The sequence below is a fragment of the Oncorhynchus nerka genome, linkage group LG15 (genome assembly GCF_034236695.1).
Source record: "Oncorhynchus nerka isolate Pitt River linkage group LG15, Oner_Uvic_2.0, whole genome shotgun sequence".
Lineage (NCBI taxonomy): Eukaryota > Metazoa > Chordata > Actinopteri > Salmoniformes > Salmonidae > Oncorhynchus > Oncorhynchus nerka.
Genome location: NC_088410.1, coordinates 94,237,427 through 94,262,002, shown reverse-complemented (window position 1 = coordinate 94,262,002; position 24,576 = coordinate 94,237,427). Strand labels below are relative to the sequence as shown.

The window sequence follows — 24,576 nt, the reverse complement described above, 5'->3', positions numbered from 1 at the left end:
TGGTAGTTTTACTGTAAAAACCATCAGGTTAGGAGACAGGAGACAGACAGGGGACAGAGAGAGTATGGTAGTTTTACTATAAAACCATCTGGTTAGGAGACAGGAGACAGACAGGGGACAGAGAGAGAATGGTAGTTTTACTGTAAAACCATCTGGTTAGGAGACAGGAGACAGACAGGGGACAGAGAGAGGATGGTAGTTTTACTGTAAAAACCATCAGGTTAGGAGACAGGAGACAGTCAGGGGACAGAGAGAGGATGGTAGTTTTACTGTAAAACCATCTGGTTAGGAGACAGACAGAAAATACATGTTAGATCGAGAGAAAAAACACCTAAACGGCCTCATCAATCAGCCCATAGCACTCTCTGGCTGCACCAGGATCTAAATTCTTACCCACCCAGCGGGCGTGACCCATAGGGCGTGACACAGAGGGCGTGACCCAGAGGGCGTGACACAGAGGGCGTGACCCATAGGGCGTGACACAGAGGGCGTGACCCAGAGGGCGTGACCCAGAGGGCATGACCCAGAGGGCGTGACACACTAGGGTTTCCGTTGCGAAAATATGGGTTGCGCCTGACAACGTGACCGAAGAGAAGTAAATTGACATTTGCACTGGGGTGTATAATAATGCATTAGGGCGTCCCCCCACGGGGCTCAAAATCACATTTAGATCATTGGAATTCATCTTAATAGAATTAAAAAATAAAATTGTAATAAAATAAAGTACAAAGATGTTTTCTATACCAATAGGACAGGTTTCATTGATGTTTCTATACCAATAGGACAGGTTTCATTGATGTTCCTATACCAATAGGACAGGTTTCATTGATGTTTCTATACCAATAGGACAGGTCTCATTGATGTTTCTATTCCTATAGGACAGGTTTCATTGATGTTCCTATACCAATAGGACAGGTCTCATTGATGTTTCTATACCAATAGGACAGGTCTCATTGATGTTTCTATTCCTATAGGACAGGTTTCATTGATGTTCCTATACCAATAGGACAGGTCTCATTGATGTTTCTATACCAATAGGACAGGTCTCATTGATGTTTCTATACCAATATGAAAGGTCTCATTGATGTTCCTATACCAATAGGACAGGTTTCATTGATGTTCCTATACCAATAGGACAGGTTTCACTGATGTTCCTATACCAATAGGACAGGTCTCATTGATGTTCCTATACCAATAGGACAGGTTTCACTGATGTTCCTATACCAATAGGACAGGTTTCATTGATTTTCCTATACCAATAGGACAGGTTTCATTGATGTTCCTATACCAATAGGACAGGTCTCATTGATGTTCCTATACCAATAGGACAGGTTTCATTGATGTTCCTATACCAATAGGACAGGTTTCATTTATGTACCTATACCAATAGGACAGGTTTCACTGATGTTCCTATACCAATAGGACAGGTCTCATTGATGTTCCTATACCAATAGGACAGGTTTCATTGATGTACCTATACCAATAGGACAGGTTTCACTGATGTTCCTATACCAATAGGACAGGTTTCATTGATGTTCCTATACCAATAGGACAGGTTTCATTGATGTTCCTATACCAATAGGACATGTTTCATTGATGTTCCTATACCAATAGGACAGGTTTCATTGATGTTCCTATACCAATAGGACATGTTTCATTGATGTTCCTATACCAATAGGACAGGTTTCATTGATGTTCCTATACCAATAGGACAGGTTTCATTGATGTTCCTATACCAATAGGACAGGTTTCACTGATGTTCCTATACCAATACGACAGGTTTCATTGAAAAAGCAAAACATTGCCCATCTCCTGCTCTAAATCATAAATGTGGTATCATACATTTTTTAATTTAAATTAAACATTTAAAAAAACATTTAACCTAGAAAAACATGTCCTCTACACAGTAATAAAACACTTCAAAGTATAATGTTTGTATAATATAATTTGCGAATGACCTGTCCTATAGGCTATTTGTATGTACATTTGAATTAATAAATAACAAAACACAATTGTTTTCAAATACAATCTAGGTTCATTTGGCCATGAAACATTTGAATTAAGCCTAATAAATAACCAAACCTGTCTGTCTACGAACACCCCCTCGTCATTCCGCCTGCGATTCAGCACCACAGCAGTTGAAAGAGGCTACTCTCGGCGGACACTGTCACGACTCCTACGGAAGGTGGCTCCTCTTCCTGTTCGGGCGGCGCTCGGTGGTCGTCGTCACCAGTCTACTAGCTGCCACCGATCCCTTCTTTTGGTTTTGTCTCCACTTCCTGTTCGGGTGGCGCTCGGCGGTCGTTGTCACCGGTCTACTAGCTGCCACCGATCCCTTCTTTTGGTTTTGTCTCCACTTCCTGTTCGAGCGGCGCTCGGTGGTCGTCGTCACCAGTGTACTAGCTGCCACCGATCCCTTCTTTTGGTTTTGTCTCCACTTCCTGTTCGAGTGGCGCTCGGCGGTCGTCGTCACCGGTCTATTAGCTGCCACCGATCCCTTCTTTTGGTTTTGTCTCCACTTTCTGTTCGAGCGGCGCTCGGCGCTCGTCGTCACCAGTCTACTAGCTGCCACCGATCCCTTCTTTTGGTTTTGTCTCCACTTCCTGTTCGAGCGGCGCTCGGCGTTCGTCGTCATCGGTCTACTAGCTGCCACCGATCCCTTCTTTTGGTTTTGTCTCCACTTCCTGTTCGAGCAGGGCTCGGCGGTCGTCGTCACCGGTCTACTAGCTGCCACCGATCCCTTCTTTTGGTTTTGTCTCCACTTCCTGTTCGAGCGGCGCTCGGCGCTCGTGGTCACCGGTCTACTAGCTGCCACCGATCCCTTCTTTTGGTTTTGTCTCCACTTCCTGTTCGAGCGGCGCTCGGCGCTCGTCGTCACCGGTCTACTAGCTGCCACCGATCCCTTCTTTTGGTTTTGTCTCCACTTCCTGTTCGAGCGGCGCTCGGCGGACGTCGTCATCGGTCTACTAGCTGCCACCGGTCCCTTCTTTTGGTTTTGTCTCCACTTCCTGTTCGAGCTGGGCTCGGCGCTCGTCGTCACCGGTCTACTAGCTGCCACCGGTCCCTTCTTTTGGTTTTGTCTCCACTTCCTGTTCGAGCTGGGCTCGGCGGTCGTCGTCACCGGTCTACTAGCTGCCACCGATCCCTTCTTTTGGTTTTGTCTCCACTTCCTGTTCGAGCGGCGCTCGGCGCTTGTCGTCACCGGTCTACTAGCTGCCACCGATCCCTTCTTTTGGCTTTGTCTCCACTTCCTGTTCGAGCGGCGCTCGGCGGTCGTCGTCATCGGTCTACTAGCTGCCACCGGTCCCTTCTTTTGGTTTTGTCTCCACTTCCTGTTCGAGCTGGGCTCGGCGCTCGTCGTCACCGGTCTACTAGCTGCCACCGATCCCTTCTTTTGGTTTTGTCTCCACTTCCTGTTCGAGCGGCGCTCGGCGGTCGTCGTCATCGGTCTACTAGCTGCCACCGATCCCTTTTCCCTTTTCTGTTGGTTGTGTCTTATTGGTTTCACCTGTTTCTTGTTTATGTTTTTAGTTAGGCTATTGAAGCCGGTGATGCCCGCCTGCTCTTTGTGCCGGCTTATTTTCCCCACTGTGTTTATGTGTGGTAGAGTGGTAGTGTGGTAGTGTGGTAGAGTGGTAGTGTGGTAGAGTGGTAGAGTGGTAGAGTGGTAGTGTGGTAGAGTGGTAGAGTGGTAGTGTGGTAGTGTGGTAGAGTTGTAGTGTGGTAGAGTGGTAGAGTGGTAGTGTGGAGAGTGGTAGAGTGGTAGTGTGGTAGAGTGGTAATGTGGTAGTGTGGTAGAGTGGTAGAGTGGTAGTGTGGTAGAGTGGTAGAGTGGTAGAGTGGTAGAGTGGTAGTGTGGTAGAGTGGTAGAGTGGTAGAGTGGTAGAGTGGTAGTGTGGTAGAGTTGTAGTGTGGTAGAGTGGTAGAGTGGTAGAGTGGTAGAGTGGTAGAGTGGTAGTGTGGTAGAGTGGTAGTGTGGTAGAGTTGTAGTGTGGTAGAGTGGTAGAGTGGTAGAGTGGTAGAGTGGTAGTGTGGTAGAGTTGTAGTGTGGTAGAGTGGTAGAGTGGTAGAGTGGTAGTGTGGTAGAGTGGTAGACTGGTAGTGTGGTAGAGTGGTAGAGTGGTAGAGTGGTAGTGTGGTAGAGTGGTAGAGTGGTAGTGTCTCGTTTTGCGTTTTACTCCGGACACGTTAGGTCCTGTGTTTGGGCTATCGTGTATGTACGCCCGGTATTTGGCATGCACGATTTTTTGACTCCTCCCCCACTACACCCGACTCCTCACCCACTACGCCCGACTCCTCACCCACTACGCCCGACTCCTCACCCACTACGCCTGACTCCTCACCCACTACGCCTGACTCCTCACCCACTACGCCCGACTCCTCACCCACTACGCCCGACTCCTCACCCACTACGCCCGACTCCTCACCCACTACGCCTGACTCCTCACCCACTACGCCCGACTCCTCACCCACTACGCCCGACTCCTCACCCACTACGCCCGACTCCTCACCCACTACGCCTGACTCCTCACCCACTACGCCTGACTCCTCACCCACTACGCCCGACTCCTCACTCACTACTGTGTTTATGTGTGGTAGAGTGGTAGTGTGGTAGTGTGGTAGAGTGGTAGTGTGGTAGAGTGGTAGAGTGGTAGAGTGGTAGTGTGGTAGAGTGGTAGAGTGGTAGAGTGGTAGAGTGGTAGTGTGGTAGTGTGGTAGAGTTGTAGTGTGGTAGAGTGGTAGTGTGGAGAGTGGTAGAGTGGTAGTGTGGTAGAGTGGTAATGTGGTAGTGTGGTAGAGTGGTAGAGTGGTAGTGTGGGCTCTGGATAAGAGCGTCTGCTAAATGACTTAAATGTAAATGTAAATGTAGAGTGGTAGAGTGGTAGAGTGGTAGAGTGGTAGAGTGGTAGTGTGGTAGAGTGGTAGAGTGGTAGAGTGGTAGTGTGGTAGAGTTGTAGTGTGGTAGAGTGGTAGAGTGGTAGAGTGGTAGTGTGGTAGAGTTGTAGTGTGGTAGAGTGGTAGAGTGGTAGAGTGGTAGTGTGGTAGAGTGGTAGAGTGGTAGTGTGGTAGAGTGGTAGAGTGGTAGAGTGGTAGTGTGGTAGAGTGGTAGAGTGGTAGAGTGGTAGAGTGGTAGTGTGGTAGAGTGGTAGAGTTGTAGTGTGGTAGTGTGGTAGAGTGGTAGTGTGGTAGAGTGGTAGAGTGGTAGAGTGGTAGAGTGGTAGTGTGGTAGAGTGGTAGAGTGGTAGAGTGGTAGAGTGGTAGTGTGGTAGAGTTGTAGTGTGGTAGAGTGGTAGAGTGGTAGAGTGGTAGAGTGGTAGTGTGGTAGAGTTGTAGTGTGGTAGAGTGGTAGAGTGGTAGAGTGGTAGTGTGGTAGAGTGGTAGACTGGTAGTGTGGTAGAGTGGTAGAGTGGTAGAGTGGTAGTGTGGTAGTGTCTCGTTTTGCGTTTTACTCCGGACACGTTAGGTCCTGTGTTTGGGCTATCGTGTATGTACGCCCGGTATTTGGCATGCACGATTTTTTGACTCCTCACCCACTACGCCCGACTCCTCACCCACTACGCCCGACTCCTCACCCACTACGCCTGACTCCTCACCCACTACACCCGACTCCTTACCCACTACGCCCGACTCCTCACCCACTACGCCCGACTCCTCACCCACTACGCCTGACTCCTCACCCACTACGCCTGACTCCTCACCCACTACGCCCGACTCCTCACCCACTACTGTGTTTATGTGTGGTAGAGTGGTAGTGTGGTAGTGTGGTAGAGTGGTAGTGTGGTAGAGTGGTAGAGTGGTAGAGTGGTAGTGTGGTAGAGTGGTAGAGTGGTAGAGTGGTAGAGTGGTAGTGTGGTAGTGTGGTAGAGTTGTAGTGTGGTAGAGTGGTAGAGTGGTAGTGTGGAGAGTGGTAGAGTGGTAGTGTGGTAGAGTGGTAATGTGGTAGTGTGGTAGAGTGGTAGAGTGGTAGTGTGGTAGAGTGGTAGAGTGGTAGAGTGGTAGAGTGGTAGTGTGGTAGAGTGGTAGAGTGGTAGAGTGGTAGTGTGGTAGAGTTGTAGTGTGGTAGAGTGGTAGAGTGGTAGAGTGGTAGAGTGGTAGAGTGGTAGTGTGGTAGAGTGGTAGAGTGGTAGTGTGGTAGAGTGGTAGAGTGGTAGAGTGGTAGTGTGGTAGAGTGGTAGAGTGGTAGAGTGGTAGTGTGGTAGAGTGGTAGAGTTGTAGTGTGGTAGTGTGGTAGAGTGGTAGTGTGGTAGAGTGGTAGAGTGGTAGTGGAGTGGTAGAGTGGTAGTGTGGTAGAGTGGTAGAGTGGTAGAGTGGTAGAGTGGTAGTGTGGTAGAGTTGTAGTGTGGTAGAGTGGTAGAGTGGTAGAGTGGTAGTGTGGTAGAGTTGTAGTGTGGTAGAGTGGTAGAGTGGTAGAGTGGTAGTGTGGTAGAGTGGTAGACTGGTAGTGTGGTAGAGTGGTAGTTTAGTGGTAGAGTGGTAGTGTGGTAGAGTGGTAGAGTGGTAGTGTCTCATTTCATTTGCTTGATTTGTTTGATTTACTCCGGACTCGTTAGGGTCCTGTGTTTGGGCTATCGTGTAGAAATGTACGCCCGGTATTTGCAGCATGCAACTAGATTTTTTGACTCCTCACCCACTACACCCGACTCTCACCCACTACGCCCGACTCCTCACCCACTACGCCTGACTCCTCACCCACTACGCCCGACTCCTCACCCACTACGCCCGACTCCTCACCCACTATGCCTGACTCCTCACCCACTACGCCTGACTCCTCACTCACTACGCCCGACTCCTCACCCACTACGCCTGACTCCTCACCCACTACGCCTGACTCCTCACCCACTACGCCCGACTCCTCACCCACTACGCCCGACTCCTCACCCACTACGCCTGACTCTGTTCTCACCCACTATGCCTGACTCCTCACCCACTACGCCCGACTCCTCACCCACTACGCCTGACTCCAACCCTCACCCACTACGCCTGACTCCTCACCCACTACGCCTGACTCCTCACCCACTACGCCTGACTCCTCACCCACTACGCCTGACTACCACTCTCACCCACTAGGAACGCCTGACTCTCTCACCCACTACGCCCGACTCCTCACCCACTACGCCCGACTCCTCACCCACTATGCCTGACTCCTCACCCACTACGCCCGACTCCTCACCCACTACGCCTGACTCCTCACCCACTACGCCTGACTCCTCACCCACTACGCCTGACTCCTCACCCACTACGCCCGACTCCTCACCCACTACGCCTGACTCCTCACCCACTACGCCTGACTCCTCACCCACTACGCCTGACTCCTCAGCCACTACGCCTGAGTGCGTTACAGACACACAGGGAGGAAATGATAAAACTGACGTTGGACAATCAAATTCGATATGCAAATAAACAACATTTGTTAAGTCTGGTTCATTGAAAGAAGGTTTATTTTAAAATGCTCCTGTGAAACGAGGCCAGCGTCATACATTTTTATGCAAACACTCGTTTCCAAAAGCTCAAATGATCTCAGTCGTTTTTACAGTTCTACAGGAGGATGCTAATTAATGTTTTGTTTATTGTAATTTGAACTATCGTGGGGGTCGTGACTCGTGTCATGTGTGATATATACGTGGTTTATTGGTAACAAGTCTGTTTCCTACTGTAGGCAGTTGGCTGCCTAGTGATTGCATTGTAACTCTCCGATGTGAATACTTGGCAACGATGTTTCGTTTCCAAGTGCTACTGAATTATCTCAACTGAAATGCATCAATTGCGGTATGATCCACACCATCACTCTACTGTAGTCTATCAATACATTCCAAATCTTTATTCTATACATGACAAATGAGTGTCATATGTTGATCTTGCCTAGAGCAGCAGACAAACTACTTGGACAGGGTCTGACCGGCACAATCATTTGTCTCTAATTTACTTGCGTTTGCAGAGGGCCTTGGCCTGCTCAGTGAGGTGTTTATAGAGGGCCCTGGTCTGCTCAGTGAGGTGTATATAGAGGGCCTTGGTCTGCTCAGTGAGGTGTTTATAGAGGGCCCTGGTCTGCTCAGTGAGGTGTTTATAGAGGGCCCTGGTCTGCTCAGTGAGGTGTTTATAGAGGGCCTTGGTCTGCTCAGTGAGGTGTTTGCAGAGGGCCTTGGTCTGCTCAGTGAGGTGTTTATAGAGGGCCCTGGTCTGCTCAGTGAGGTGTTTATAGAGGGCCCTGGTCTGCTCAGTGAGGTGTTTGCAGAGGGCCTTGGTCTGCTCAGTGAGGTGTTTATAGAGGGCCCTGGTCTGCTCAGTGAGGTGTTTGCAGAGGGCCTTGGTCTGCTCAGTGAGGTGTTTGCAGAGGGCCTTGGCCTGCTCAGTGAGGTGTTTGAGAGGGCCTTGGCCTGATCAGTGAGGTGTTTGCAGAGGGCCTTGGCCTGATCAGTGAGGTGTTTACAGATGGCCCTGGCCTGATCAGTGAGGTGTTTGAGAGGGCCCTGGCCTGATCAGTGAGGTGTTTGAGAGGGCCTTGGCCTGCTCAGTGAGGTGTTTATAGAGGGCGCTGGCCTGATCAGTGAGGTGTTTTCAGAGGGCCTTGGCCTGCTCAGCGAGGTGTTTACAGAGGGCCCTGGCCTGATCAGTGAGGTGTTTGAGAGGGCCTTGGCCTGCTCAGTGAGGTGTTTATAGAGGGCCTTGGCCTGATCAGTGAGGTGTTTGAGAGGGCCTTGGCCTGCTCAAAGTGAGCCGCTGCTGTTGGAAATTCAATGCCGTTCTGTACCATCTCTCATTCATATATATTTATGTACATATTCTTTATCCCTTTACACTTGTGTGTATAAGGTAGTCGTTTTGGAATTGTTAGGTTAGATTACTCGTTGGTTATTACTGCATTGTCGGAACTAGAAGCACAAGCATTTCGCTACACTCGCATTAACATCTGCTAACCATGTGTATGTGACAAATACAATTTGATTTGAAAACTGTCCAACTCGTTAGAGAGCAGCTCGTTGCACATCAGCCTCGCTACTTTGTCCTCTAAGAACGAGCGATCTTGAGGCCAACTTTACTCTGTTTTGGGGGAAAAGTATCCCCTCTCGCACGTTGGAGATGGGGATTTTCAACACAATCTTCACCTCTTCGGGTTACACTTAGCTGAAGTCCCTTAGGAGAACCTTGCACCTTTTGATTGAGTAAGAATAGAGACCCACACTTGACACTAAATCCCAAACAGATCAAGGATTTATCATCTTATGAAGTATGTTAGCCTTTTCATTTGGAGCCCATCGACTGGTATTTCCATCAATTAATGTTATTTATTTTTAAATGGCAAAAGCTGGCATTTACTGGCTAAACCCTGGTACACACACACACACACACACACACACACACACACACACACACACACACACACACACACACACACACACACACACACACACACACACACACACACACACACACACACCCTTACATAGAGCACGAAACTGAAAGCACTAGCAATCAGCACCACCTCCGCCTTGACAGACTGTGAGCAGACAGAAGAAGAAGAAAATCAACTTAGAGAATACTGTGAGAAGACTGTGAGAAGACTGTGAGAAGACTGTGAGAAGACTGTGAGGAGACTGTGAGAAGAGTTTCAGGCTAGGAGCCAGAAGGAACCTTAAAGACATTCATCCTCTACCATATAATTTCACACTCCTCCCTTCATCTCTCCTCCCTTCTGTTGCTTTTTCTTTCTCTCTCCACCCCCTTATATCCCCCTCTCTCTCTCTCCATCTCCATTTCTTTCTCCTTCCTCTTCACAAGACATCTTCCTCCTCTGTTAGTTATTCTGGTCATGCTGAGGTTGGATCGAGCTGAGTCGTGAACAAGTGAAGTATAAACAGAGGGAATCTGTCTTTGAGATGAGAGGGAGGGAAGGAAGATAAGAATGCCAGACAGACAATCAGACCAACACAGCCGGGAGAGAGAGAGAATCTACTAGAACCTATAGTCAAATGTCTACTGTTTGCTGACGATCTGGTTCTTCTGTCCCCAACCAATGAGGGCCTACAGCAGCACATAGATCTGTCCCCAACCAATGAGGGCCTACAGCAGCACCTAGATCTGTCCCCAACCAATGAGGGCCTACAGCAGCATCTAGATCTGTCCCCAACCAATGAGGGCCTACAGCAGCACATAGATCTGTCCCCAGCCAATGAGGGCCTACAGCAGCACATAGATCTGTCCCCAACCAATGAGGGCCTACAGCAGCACATAGATCTGTCCCCAACCAATGAGGGCCTACAGCAGCACCTAGATCTGTCCCCAACCAATGAGGGCCTACAGCAGCACCTAGATCTGTCCCCAACCAATGAGGGCCTACAGCAGCATCTAGATCTGTCCCCAACCAATGAGGGCCTACAGCAGCACCTAGATCTGTCCCCAACCAATGAGGGCCTACAGCAGCACCTAGATCTGTCCCCAACCAATGAGGGCCTACAGCAGCACATAGATCTGTCCCCAACCAATGAGGGCCTACAGCAGCACATAGATCTGTCCCCAACCAATGAGGGCCTACAGCAGCACATAGATCTGTCCCCAACCAATGAGGGCCTACAGCAGCACATAGATCTGTCCCCAACCAATGACGGCCTACAGCAGCACCTAGATCTGTCCCCAACCAATGAGGGCCTACAGCAGCACCTAGATCTGTCCACAACCAATGAGGGCCTACAGCAGCACATAGATCTGTCACCAACCAATGAGGGCCTACAGCAGCACATAGATCTGTCCCCAACCAATGAGGGCCTACAGCAGCACATAGATCTGTCCCCAACCAATGAGGGCCTACAGCAGCACATAGATCTGTCCCCAACCAATGAGGGCCTACAGCAGCACCTAGATCTGTCCCCAACCAATGAGGGCCTACAGCAGCACATAGATCTGTCCCCAACCAATGAGGGCCTACAGCAGCACCTAGATCTGTCCCCAACCAATGAGGGCCTACAGCAGCACCTAGATCTGTCCCCAACCAATGAGGGCCTACAGCAGCACCTAGATCTGTCCCCAACCAATGAGGGCCTACAGCAGCACCTAGATCTGTCCCGAACCAATGAGGGCCTACAGCAGCACCTAGATCTGTCCCCAGCCAATGAGGGCCTACAGCAGCACCTAGATCTGTCCCCAACCAATGAGGGCCTACAGCAGCACCTAGATCTGTCCCCAACCAATGAGGGCCTACAGCAGCACCTAGATCTGTCCCCAACCACTGAGGCCCTACAGCAGCACCTAGATCTGTCCCCAACCAATGAGGGCCTACAGCAGCACCTAGATCTGTCCCCAACCAATGAGGGCCTACAGCAGCACCTAGATCTGTCCCCAACCAATGAGGGCCTACAGCAGCACCTAGATCTGTCCCCAACCAATGAGGGCCTACAGCAGCACCTAGATCTGTCCCCAACCAATGAGGGCCTACAGCAGCACCTAGATCTGTCCCGAAACAATGAGGGCCTACAGCAGCACCTAGATCTGTCCCCAACCAATGAGGGCCTACAGCAGCACCTAGATCTGTCCCCAACCAATGAGGGCCTACAGCAGCACCTAGATCTGTCCCCAACCAATGAGGGCCTACAGCAGCACCTAGATCTGTCCCGAACCAATGAGGGCCTACAGCAGCACCTAGATCTGTCCCCAACCAATGAGGGCCTACAGCAGCACCTAGATCTGTCCCCAACCAATGAGGGCCTACAGCAGCACCTAGATCTGTCCCGAACCAATGAGGGCCTACAGCAGCACCTAGATCTGTCCCCAACCAATGAGGGCCTACAGCAGCACATAGATCTGTCCCCAACCACTGAGGCCCTACAGCAGCACCTAGATCTGTCCCCAACCAATGAGGGCCTACAGCAGCACCTAGATCTGTCCCCAACCAATGAGGGCCTACAGCAGCACCTAGATCTGTCCCCAACCAATGAGGGCCTACAGCAGCACCTAGATCTGTCCCCAACCAATGAGGGCCTACAGCAGCACCTAGATCTGTCCCCAACCAATGAGGGCCTACAGCAGCACCTAGATCTGTCCCCAACCAATGAGGGCCTACAGCAGCACCTAGATCTGTCCCCAACCAATGAGGGCCTACAGCAGCACCTAGATCTTCTGCAACGATTCTGTCAGACTTGGGCCCTGACAGTAAATCTCCGTAAGACAAAAAATAAATTGTCTTCCAAAAAAGGTCCAGTTGCCAGGACCACAAATACAAATTCCATCTAGACACCGTTGCCCTAGAGCACACAAAAAAACTATACATACCCCAGCCTAAACATCAGCGCCACAGGTAACTCCACAAACCTGTGAATGAGCTGAGAGACAAGGCAAGAAGGGCCACATAACATTTGACATAACAATTAGGATCTGGCTAGAAATACTTGAATCAGTTATAGAGCCCATTGCCCTTTATGGATGTGAGGTCAGGGGTCCGCTCACCAACCAAGAAATCACAAAATGGGGAAAACACCAAATTGAGACTCTACATGCAGAATTCTGCAAAAATATCCTCAGTGTACAAAGCAAAAAAACAAATAATGCATGCAGAGCAGAATTAGGAAGATACCCACTAATTCTCAAAATCTAGAAAAGAGCTGTTAAATTCTACAACCACCTAAAAGGAAGCGATTCCCAAACCTTCCATAACAAAGCCATCAACTACAGAGATATGAACTTGGAGAAGAGTCCCCTAAGCCAGCTGGTTCTGGGGCTCTGTTCACAAACACAAACACACCCCACAGAGCCCCAGGACAGCAACACAATTAAACCAAACCAAATCACATATTGGAAAGAATTTACAAAAAAACAGAGCAAACTAGAATGCTATTTGGCCCTAAACAGAGAGTACACAGTGGCAGAATACCTGACCACTGTGACTGACCCAAACTTAAGGAAAGCTTTGACTATGTACAGACTCAGTGAGCATAGCCTTGCTATTGAGAAAGGCCGCCGTAGGCAGACATGGCTCTCAAGAGAAGACAGGCTATGTGCTCACTGCCCACAAAATGAGGTGGAAACTGAGCTGCACTTCCTAACCTCCTGCTAAATGTATGATACATATTTCCCTCAGATTACAGATACAGACAAAGAATGTGAAAATAAACGCAATTTTGATAAACTCCCATCTTTATTGGATGAAATACAACAGTGTGCCATCACAGCAGTATGATGTGTGACCTGTTACCACAAGAAAAGGTCAACCAGTGAAGAACAAACACCATTGTAAATACAACCCATATATATGTTTATATATTTTCCCTTGTGTTGTTTAACCATTTGTACATTGTTACAATACTGTATATATTACAATACTGTATATATTACAACACTATATATATTACAATACTGTATATATTACAACACTGTATATATTACAACACTGTATATATTACAATACTGTATATATTACAACACTGTATATATTACAATACTGTATATATTACAAAACTGTATATATTACAATACTGTATATATTACAATACTGTATATATTACAACACTGTATATATTACAATACTGTATATATTACAACACTGTATATATTACAATACTGTATATATTACAACACTGTATATATTACAAAACTGTATATATTACAATACTGTATATATTACAACACTGTATATATTACAATACTGTATATGTTACAATACTGTATATATTACAACACTGTATATATTACAATACTGTATATATTACAACACTGTATATATTACAATACTGTATATATTACAACACTGTATATATTACAATACTGTATATATTACAACACTGTATATATTACAATACTGTATATATTACAACACTGTATATATTACAACACTGTATATATTACAATACTGTATATATTACAACACTGTATATATTACAATACTGTATATGTTACAACACTGTATATATTACAACACTGTATATATTACAATACTGTATATATTACAACACTGTATATATTACAATACTGTATATATTACAACACTGTATATATTACAACACTGTATATATTACAACACTATATATTACAACACTGTATATATTACAACACTGTATATATTACAACACTGTATATATACATAATATGACATTTGGAACTTCTGTGAGTGTAACATTTAATGTTCATTTTTTAAATAGTTTATTTCACTATTGTTTTTTAAAATCTATTTCACGTTATTTGACTCAGTGAGCCTTGCTATTGAGAGAGGCCACAAGATGAGGAGGAAACCAACCTGCACTTCCTAACTTGGTATGACCCTATCAGAGACACATATTTCCCCCAGATTACACAGACCCATTAAGAATTTGAAAACAAATCCAATCTTGATAAACTCCCACATTTCGCTCTCTCTCTGTTGTTACTCTCTACCTCTGGCTGGGTTCTCATTGGGTGTCTCTGTTGTTACTCTCTACCTCTGGCTGGGTTCTCATTGGGTGTCTCTGTTGTTTCTCTCTACCTCTGGCTGGGTTCTCATTGGGTGTCTCTGTTGTTACTCTCTACCTCTGGCTGGGTTCTCATTGGGTGTCTCTGTTGTTACTCTCTACCTCTGGCTGGGTTCTCATTGGGTGTCTCTGTTGTTACTCTCTACCTCTGGCAGGGTTCTCATTGGGTGTCTCTGTTGTTACTCTCTACCTCTGGCTGGGTTCTCATTGGGTGTCTCTGTTGTTTCTCTCTACCTCTGGCTGGGTTCTCATTGGGTGTCTCTGTTGTTTCTCTCTACCTCTGGCTGGGTTCTCATTGGGTGTCTCTGTTGTTACTCTCTACCTCTGGCTGGGTTCTCATTGGGTGTCTCTGTTGTTACTCTCTACCTCTGGCTGGGTTCTCATTGGGTGTCTCTGTTGTTACTCTCTACCTCTGGCTGGGTTCTCATTGGGTGTCTCTGTTGTTACTCTCTACCTCTGGCTGGGTTCTCATTGGGTGTCTCTGTTGTTACTCTCTACCTCTGGCTGGGTTCTCATTGGGTGTCTCTGTTGTTTCTCTCTACCTCTGGCTGGGTTCTCATTGGGTGTCTCTGTTGTTTCTCTCTACCTCTGGCTGGGTTCTCATTGGGTGTCTCTGTTGTTACTCTCTACCTCTGGCTGGGTTCTCATTGGGTGTCTCTGTTGTTACTCTCTACCTCTGGCTGGGTTCTCATTGGGTGTATCTGATGATTCTCTCTGTTCCCTAATGCTCTCTTTGTTCTGGCTGTGCTGTTATCTTCCTCTTCCAGCCATCTATCTGTCCTAGACTCAATCACAAACAGACATGTTAGACAACTGGATTGAAATCTGCAATATCTTTGAATGTAGCAGAATGAGAGAGAGAGAGAGAGAGAGAGAGAGAGAGAGAGAGAGAGAGAGAGAGAGAGACAGAGAGAGAGAGAGAGAGAGAGAGAGAGAGAGAGAAAGAGAGAGAGAGAGAGAGAGAGAGAGAGAGAGAGAGAGAGAGAGAGAGAGAGAGAGAGAGAAGAGAGAGAGAGAGAGAGAGAGAGAGAGAGAGAGAGACTGGAGCAAGAGAGACTGGAGCAAGACAGTAGAGCCCATATCTCATTTACAAGCCTTGATATTTCATTCAAGATAAGCATGCACATGATTGCTTTTGGGTTCTTTTTTTATCAGGCCCAAACTACTACTAGAATCAAAGTGAAGCTGCCAGCTGTTCTGTCAGCTTCGGCTGCTCTGGGGTATGGTGGTGGTAAGTGGCTCCTCCCCTTTGACTAGGCATCTTCTTGGCACATGTTTAGGTATGTTGGAAACATATACAGTATCAGTCAAAAGTTTGGACACACCAACTCGTAAATTGTGGAAGACATCAAAACATCAAGACACCAAAACTATGAAAATAACACATATGAAATCATATAAAAAAGTTTTAAACAATTCAAAATATATTTATATTTGAGATTCTTCAAAGTAGCCACCCTTTGCCTTGATGACAGCGGTGCACACTCTTGGCATTCTCTCAACCAGCTTCATGAAGTATTCAACTGGAATGCATTTCAATTAACAGGTGTGCCTTGTTAAAAGTTAATTTGTGGAATTTCTTTCCTTCTTAATGCGTTTGAGCCAATCAGATGTGTTGTGACAAGGTAGGGGTGGTATACAGAAGACAGCCCTATTTGGTAAATAGACCAAGGCCATATTACGGCAAGATCAGCTCAAATAAACAAAGAGAAACGACCGACCATCATTACTTTTAAACATGAAGGTCAGTCAATCCAGAAAATTTCAAGAACTTTGAAAGTTTCTTTAAGTGCAGTTACAAAAATCATCAAGCACTATGATGAGACTGGCTCTCATGAGGACCGCCACAGGAAAGGGAGACCCAGAGGTTCCTCTGTTGCAGAGGATAAGTTCATGAGAGTTTCCAGCCTCAGAAATTGCAGCCCAAATAAATGCTTCACAGAGTTCAAGTCACAGACACATCTCAGCATAAACTGTTCAGAGGAGACTGCGTGAATCGGGCCTTCATGGTCGAATTGCTGCAAAGAAACCACTACTAAAGGACACCAATAAGAAGAAGAGACTCGCTTAGGCCAAGAAACACGAGCAATGGACATTAGACTGGTGGAAATCTGTCCAAATTTGAGATTTTTGGTTCCAACCGCCGTGTCTGTATGAGACGCAGAGTAGGTGAACGGATGATCTCCGCATGTGTGGTTCCCACCGTGAAGCATGGAGGAGGAGGTGTGATGGTGTTGGGGTGCTTTGCTGGTGACACTGTCAGTGACTCATTTAGAATCAAAGGCACATTTAACCAGCATGGCTACCACAGCATTCTGCAGCGATACGCCATCCCATCTGGTCTGTGCTTAATGGGACTATCATTTGTTTTTCAACAGGACAATGACCCAACACACTTCCAGGTTGTGTAAGGGCTATATGACCAAGAAGGAGAGTGATGGAGTGCTGCATCAGATGACCTGGCCTCCACAATCAATCGACCTCAACCCAATTGAGATGATTTTTTAAACACTATTTTGGTTACTACATGATTCCATATGTGTTATTTCATAGTCTTGATGTCTTCACTATTATTCTCAATGTAGAAAATAGCAAAAAATTAAGAAAAACCCTTGAATGAGTAGGTGTGTTCAAACGTTTGACTGGTACAGAGAGAGAGAGAGAGAGAGAGAGAGAGAGAGAGAGAGAGAGAGAGAGAGAGAGAGAGAGAGAGAGAGAGAGAGATGCTGGCACTCACCTTTGACTATCTGCTTGGCGCAGGTGTTGTACACCTGTTCCTGTGTTGTGTTGGTGGGGAACACCCGGTCAAACACATAGGACTTCCCCTGTGAAGCCAAGAACCACACAGACACAGAGTCAGTCAATACATCACCCACACAGAAACACACAAATACACACAGAAACACTACAAACACACACAGAGTCGGTCAATACATCACAACAAACACACACAGAAACACACACACAAACACACACACAAACACACAAACACACACAGAAACACACAGACACGCACACAGAGATCCAGAGTCGGTCAATACATCATAACAATCACAGAGACACACAGACAAACACAGAAACACACAGAAACACACACAGACACACAGACACGCACAGTCCTTTACACGGTCTCTGACTCTGGAATCGTCTCAACTGTGACCCTGTTCCATACATAGTGCACTACTTCTGATATGGCTTGAAAGTAGTGCACTTTATAGGGAATAGGGTGCCATTTGGGTTGCAGGCGGAGAAAAACACATCCCTGAACACGTTCCCTGATGCTGGATGCGTCTCAAACGGAAGTCTTTTTATTTATCCTTTATTTAACTACGCAAGTCAGTTAAGAACAAATTCTTATTTTCAATGACGGCCTAGGAACAGTGGGTTAACTGGCCTAGGAACAGTGGGTTAACTGGCCTAGGAACAGTGGGTTAACTGGCCTAGGAACAGTGGGTTAACTGGCCTAGGAACAGTGGGTTAACTGGCCTAGGAACAGTGGGTTAACTGGCCTAGGAACAGTGGGTTAACTGGCCTAGGAACAGTGGGTTAACTGGTCTAGGAACAGTGGGTTAACTGGCCTAGGGACAGTGGGTTAACTGGCCTAGGAACAGTGGGTTAACTGGTCTAGGAACAGTGGGTTAACTGGTCTAGGAACAGTGGGTTAACTGGTCTAGGAACAGTGGGTTAACTGGCCTAGGAACAGTGGGTTAACTGGTCTAGGAACAGTGGGTTAACTGGCCTAGGAACAGTGGGTTAACTGGTCTAGGAACAGTGGGTTAACTGGCCTAGGAACAGTGGGTTAACTGGCCTAGGAACAGTGGGTTAACTGGCCTAGGAACAGTGGGTTAACTGGTCTAGGAACAGTGGGTTAACTGGTCTAGGAACAGTGGGTTAACTGGCCTAGGAACAGTGGGTTAACTGGTCTAGGAACAGTGGGTTAACTGGCCTAGGAACAGTGGGTTAACTAGCCTAGGAACAGTGGGTTAACTGGTCTAGGAACAGTGGGTTAACTGGCCTAGGAACAGTGGGTTAACTGGCCTAGGAACAGTGGGTTAACTGGTCTAGGAACAGTGGGTTAACTGGCCTAGGAACAGTGGGTTAACTGGTCTAGGAACAGTGGGTTAACTGGTCTAGGAACAGTGGGTTAACTGGCCTAGGAACAGTGGGTTAACTGGTCTAGGAACAGTGGGTTAACTGGCCTAGGAACAGTGGGTTAACTGGTCTAGGAACAGTGGGTTAACTGGCTGTTCAGGGGGCAGAACGACAGATTTTTAACCCCGTCAGCTCGTTAACTGTAAACCGCCCAGCACAATCAACGAACCAACAGCATCGTCTAGGCCCAAATACGTTCTATACCAGACTCATGGATAGAACGTTTGGAGCGTAGCTCCAGGTAACCAGCCCATCCAGTATACATGGCAATACAGTCATCACTCAAAAGCGGCTCCTAGAATCTTGGAGTTTAGGCTAGCTAGACCAATCACGTACCAAAAACATCTTCAATCTACGTAGCTGTTTAACAAAAAAAAATGTTTTACTGACGTGTGTAATATTCGGTATTATATAATGGCACAATCATTATTTTATAATAATGTTATTTTTTTCAGGCTTGGGCTCATATATAGGCCTATACATCAACTCTGCTATGCACTATACCTGGTTTGAATGAATCATCACCTTAAAAAGCAGCTGTCCATTTCGTTGTGTTTGGCTTTGAAAACAACATCCACAACAACCACATTTTTCCCCACTCAGTTTCAACCTGTTATTGAACTTCTTTCTTCTTCTTTCTAGTGGCTATAGAGAGTGGTGTTACTGAGTGGCTAGAGAGAGTGGTGTTACTGAGTGGCTAGAGAGAGTGGTGTTACTGAGTGGCTAGAGAGAGTGGTGTTACTGAGTGGCCATAGAGAGTGTGTGTTACTGAGTGGCTATAGAGGGTGGTGTTACTGAGTGGTTATAGAGAGTGTGTGTTACTGAGTGGCTATAGAGAGTGGTGTTACTGAGTGGCTATAGAGAGTGGTGTTACTGAGTGGCTAGAGAGAGTGGTGTTACTGAGTGGCTAGAGAGAGTGGTGTTACTGAGTGGCTATAGAGAGTGTGTGTTACTGAGTGGCTATATAGGGTGGTGTTACTGAGTGGTTATAGAGAGTGTGTGTTACTGAGTGGCTATAGAGAGTGGTGTTACTGAGTGGCTCTAGAGAGTGGTGTTACTGAGTGGCTATAGAGAGTGGTGTTACTGAGTGGCTATAGAGAGTGGTGTTACTGAGTGGCTCTAGAGAGTGGTGTTACTGAGTGGCTCTAGAGAGTGGTGTTACTGAGTGGCTATAGAGAGTGGTGTTACTGAGTGGCTCTAGAGGGTGGTGTTACTGAGTGGCTCTAGAGAGTGGTGTTACTGAGTGGCTCTAGAGGGTGGTGTTACTGAGTTGCTCTAGAGAGTGGTGTTACTGAGTGGCTATAGAGAGTGGTGTTACTGAGTGGCTATAGAGAGTGGTTTTACTGAGTGGCTCTAGAGAGTGGTGTTACTGAGTGGCTATAGAGAGTGGTGTTACTGAGTGGCTATAGAGGGTGGTGTTTTGATTAGCCCCAGCTACCAACCCCTAGAGAGGATCACATCACAGTCCAACCCATTAGACGGCTAATATATCATACTGGCTCCAGTATGGGAGGAAGAGGAGGGGGGAGATACAGAGAGAGAGAGGGGTGGGGGAGTACAGAGAGAGAGAGGTGGGGGACTACAGAGAGAGAGAGGGGTGGGGGACTACAGAGAGAGAGAGAAAGGGGGGAGAAGAGAGAGAGAGGGGGAGAAACAGAGAGAGGGGGCGAGAAACAGAGAGAGAGAAGGGTGGGGAGTGCAGAGAGAGAGGGGGAAACAGAGAGAAAGAGGTGTGGGGGAGTGCAGAGAGAGAGGGGTGGGGGAGTACAGAGAGAGAGAGAGAGAGAGAGAGGGGGGAGAAACAGAGTGAGAGAGGGGTGGGGGAGTGCCAGAGAGAGAGAGAGGGGAGAAACAGGGGAGAAACAGAGAGAGAGGGGTGGGGGAGTTACAGAGAGAGAGGGGTGGGGGAGTACAGAGAAAGAGAGGGGTGGGGGAGTACAGAAAGAGAGAGAGAGAGAGAGAGGGGAGAAACAGAGTGAGAGAGGGGAAACAGAGGGGGAGTGCAGAGAGAGAGGGGGAAACAGAGAGAGAGAGAGGGGGAAACAGAGAGAGGGGGGAAACAGAGAGAGAGAGGGGGAGAAACAGAGAGAGAGAGAGGGGGGGACCAGAGAGAGAGAGGGGGAAACAGAGAGAGAGGGGGTAGGGGGGAGTACAGAGAGAGATAGGGGGAGAAACACAGAGAGAGAGGGGAGAAACAGAGAGAGAGAGGGGGAAACAGAGAGAGAGAGGGGGAGAAACAGGAGAGAGAGAGGGAGAAACAGAGAGAGAGAGAGAGGGGGAGAAACAGAGAGAGAGAGGGGGAGAAACAGAGAGAGAGAGTGTGGGGAGTGAAACAGAGAGAGGGGGGGGAAACAGAGAGAGGGGGGGGGGGGAGAAACAGAGAGAGAGGGGTGGGGAGTACAGAGACAGAGAGGGGAGGGGGAGAAACAGAGAGAGAGAGAGAGAGAGAGAGGAGAAACAGAGAGAGAGAGGTGGGGGAGAAACGAGAGAGAGAGGGGTGGGGAGTACAGAGAGAGAGGGGTGGGGAGTACAGAGAGAGAGAGAGAGAGAGAGAGGGGAGAAACAGAGTGAGAGAGAGGGTGGGGGAGCCGAGAGAGAGAGGGGGGGAGTACAGAGAGAGAGGGGTGGGGGAGTACAGAGAGAGAGGGGTGGGGGAGTACAGAGAGAGAGAGGGGTGGGGGAGTACAGAAAGAGAGAGGGTGTGGGGGAGAGAGAGGGGGGAGAAACAGAGAGAGAGGGGTGGGGGAGTGCAGAGAGAGAAACAGAGAGAGAGGGGGGGGGAGAGAAACAGAGAGAGAGGGGGGGAGAAACAGAGAGAGAGAGGGGAGAAGAGAGAGAGGGGGAGAGAGGGGGAGGGGGAACAGAGAGAGAGAGGGGAGAAACAGAGAGAGAGAGGGGGAGAAACAGAGAGAGAGAGAGGGGGAAACAGAGAGAGAGGGGAGAAACAGAGAGAGAGAGGGGAGAAACAGAGAGAGAGAGGAGGGAGAAACAGAGAGAGAGAGGGGGAGAAACAGAGAGAGAGAGAGAGGAGAAACAGAGAGAGGGAGGAGAAAGAGAGAGAAAGAGGGGGAGAGAGAGAGAGAGGGGAGAAACAGAGAGAGAGAGGGGGAAACAGAGAGAGAAACAGAGAGAGAGGGGGAAACAGAGAGAGAGAGAGAGGGGGAGAAACAGAGAGAGAGAGAGGGGGAGAAACAGAGAGAGAGAGGGGAGAAACAGAGAGAGAGTACAGAGGAGAAACAGAGAGAGAGAGGGAGAAACAGAGAGAGAGAGGGAGAAACAGAGAGAGAGAGGGGGAGAAACAGAGAGAGAGAGGGGGGAAACAGGAGAGAGAGAGAGAGAAACAGAGAGAGAGGGGGGAAAGAGAGAGAGAGAGGGGGAGAAACAGAGAGAGAGAGGGGAGAAACAGAGAGAGAGAGGGGGAGAAACAGAGAGTGGGGAGAAACAGAGAGAGAGAGGGGGAGAAACAGAGAGAGAGGGGAGAAACAGAGAGAGAGGGGAGAAACAGAGAGAGAGAGGGAGAAACAGAGAGAGAGGGGAGAGAGAGAGAGGGGAGAAACAGAGAGAGAGTGGGGGAGAAACAGAGAGAGAGAGGGGGAAACAGAGAGAGAGAGGGGGAGAAACAGAGAGAGAGGGAGGGGAGAAACAGAGAGAGAGAGGGGGAGAAACAGAGAGAGAGAGGGGGAAAACAGAGAGAGAGGGGGGAAACAGAGAGAGAGGGGGGGAGAACAGAGAGAGAGAGGGGAGAAACAGAGAGAGAGGGGAGAAACAGAGAGAGAGTGGGGAGAAACAGAGAGAGAGAGGGGGAGAAACAGAGAGAGAGAGAGGGGGAGAAACAGAGAGAGAGAGGGGGAGAAACAGAGAGAGAGAGGGGGAGAAACAGAGAGAGAGAGGGGGGGAGAGAGGGGAGGGGACAGAGAGAGAGAGGGGGGAAACAGAGAGAGAGGGGAGGGGGAGAAACAGAGACAGAGAGAGGGGTGGGGGAGAAAGAGAGAGAGAGAGAGAGAGGGGGAGAAACAGAGAGAGAGGGGTGGGGGGAAACAGAGAGAGAGAGGGGAGAACAGAGAGAGAGAGAGAACAGAAACAGAGAGAGAGGGGGGGAAACAGAGAGAGAGGGGGGGAGTACAGAGAGAGAGAGGGGGGGAAACAGAGAGAGAGAGGGGGTGGGGAGAAACAGAGAGAGAGGTGGGGGAACAGAGAGAGAGAGGGGTGGGGAAACAGAGAGAGAGAGGGGTGGGGAGTACAGAGAGAGACAGAGAGGGGAGAAACAGAGAGAGAGAGGGGGAGAAACAGAGAGAGAGGGGAGAAACAGAGAGAGAGAGGGGGAAACAGAGAGAGAGAGGGGGAGAAACAGAGAGAGAGAGGGGGAGAAACAGAGAGAGAGGGGGAGAAACAGAGAGAGAGAGGGGGAGAAACAGAGAGAGAGAGGGGGAGAAACAGAGAGAGAGAGGGGGGGGAGAAACAGAGAGAGGGGGGGGAACAGAGAGAGGGGAGGGGGAAACAGAGAGAGGGGGAGAAACAGAGAGAGAGAGGGGAGGAGAGAGAGGGGAGAAACAGAGAGAGAGAGGGGAGAAACAGAGAGAGAGAGAGGGGGAGAAACAGAGAGAGAGAGGGGGAGAAACAGAGAGAGAGAGGGGAGAAACAGAGAGAGAGAGGGGGAGAAACAGAGAGAGAGAGGGGAGAAACAGAGAGAGAGAGGGGGGAGAAACAGAGAGAGAGAGGGGGAGAAACAGAGAGAGAGAGGGGGAGAAACAGAGAGAGAGAGAGGGGAGAAACAGAGAGAGAGGGGGGGAACAGAGAGAGAGAGGGGAGAAACAGAGAGAGAGAGGGAGAAACAGAGAGAGAGAGAGAGGGGAGAAACAGAGAGAGAGAGGGGAGAAACAGAGAGAGAGAGGGGGAGAAACAGAGATAGAAACAGAGAGAGGGGGAGAAGAGAGAGAGAGGGGGAGAAACAGAGAGAGGGAGAAACAGAGAGAGAGAGGGGGAGAAACAGAGAGAGAGAGAGAGGGAGAGAGAGAGGGGGGGAGAAACAGAGAGAGAGAGGGGGAGAAACAGAGAGAGAGAGGGGGAGAAACAGAGAGAGAGAGGGAGAGAGAGAGAGGGGAGAAACAGAGAGAGAGAGGGGGAGAAACAGAGAGAGAGAGGGGAGAAACAGAGAGAGAGGGGAGAAACAGAGAGAGAGGGGAGAAACAGAGAGAGAGAGGGGGAGAAACAGAGAGAGAGAGGGGAGAAACAGAGAGAGAGAGGGGGAGAAACAGAGAGAGAGAGGGGGAGAAACAGAGAGAGAGAGGGGGAAACAGAGAGAGAGAGGGGGAAACAGAGAGAGAGAGGGGGGAGAAACAGAGAGAGAGGGGAGAAACAGAGAGAGAGAGAGAGGGGAGAAACAGAGAGAGAGAGGGGGAGAAACAGAGAGAGAGAGGGGGGAGAAACAGAGAGAGAGAGGGAAACAGAAACAGAGAGAGAGAGAGGGGGAGAAACAGAGAGAGAGAGGGGGAGTGCAGAGAGAGGGGGGGGGAGTACAGAGAGAGAGAGGGGGAGAAACAGAGAGAGAGGGGGAAACAGAGACAGAGAGGGGTGGGGGAGTGCAGAGAGAGAGAGAGAGAGAGAGAGGGGAGAAACAGAGAGAGAGGGGGGGGGAAACAGAGAGAGAGGGGGAGTACAGAGAGAGAGGGGGAAACAGAGAGAGAGAGGGGTGGGGGAGTGCAGAGAGAGGGAGAGGGGGAGAAACAGAGAGAGAGGGGGAAACAGAGAGAGAGGGGGGGGGAGCAGAGAGAGAAGTGGGGGAGAAACAGAGAGAGAGGGAGAGAGAGGGGGGAGTACAGAGAGAGAGAGGGTGGGGAAACAGAGAGAGAGAGGGTGGAGGAACAGAGAGAGACAGAGAGGGGAGAAACAGAGAGAGAGGGGGTGGGGGAAACAGAGAGAGAGAGGGGAGAAACAGAGAGAGAGGGGGAAACAGAGAGAGAGAGGGGGAGAAACAAAGAGAGAGAGGGGGAGAAAC

At 48.6% G+C, this 24,576-nt stretch overlaps 1 protein-coding gene across 1 annotated transcript in view; it reads right to left on the bottom strand.

Moving 5' to 3' along the window:
- Positions 1 to 24,576, bottom strand: part of LOC115122996 (kinesin heavy chain-like) — a 208,625-nt gene that overhangs the window by 97,946 nt on the left and 86,103 nt on the right. The window contains exon 2 of the mRNA XM_065000738.1: positions 17,167 to 17,254. Within this exon, the coding sequence (XP_064856810.1) occupies positions 17,167 to 17,254 (88 nt within the window). The remainder of the gene's footprint in view (positions 1 to 17,166; positions 17,255 to 24,576) is intronic.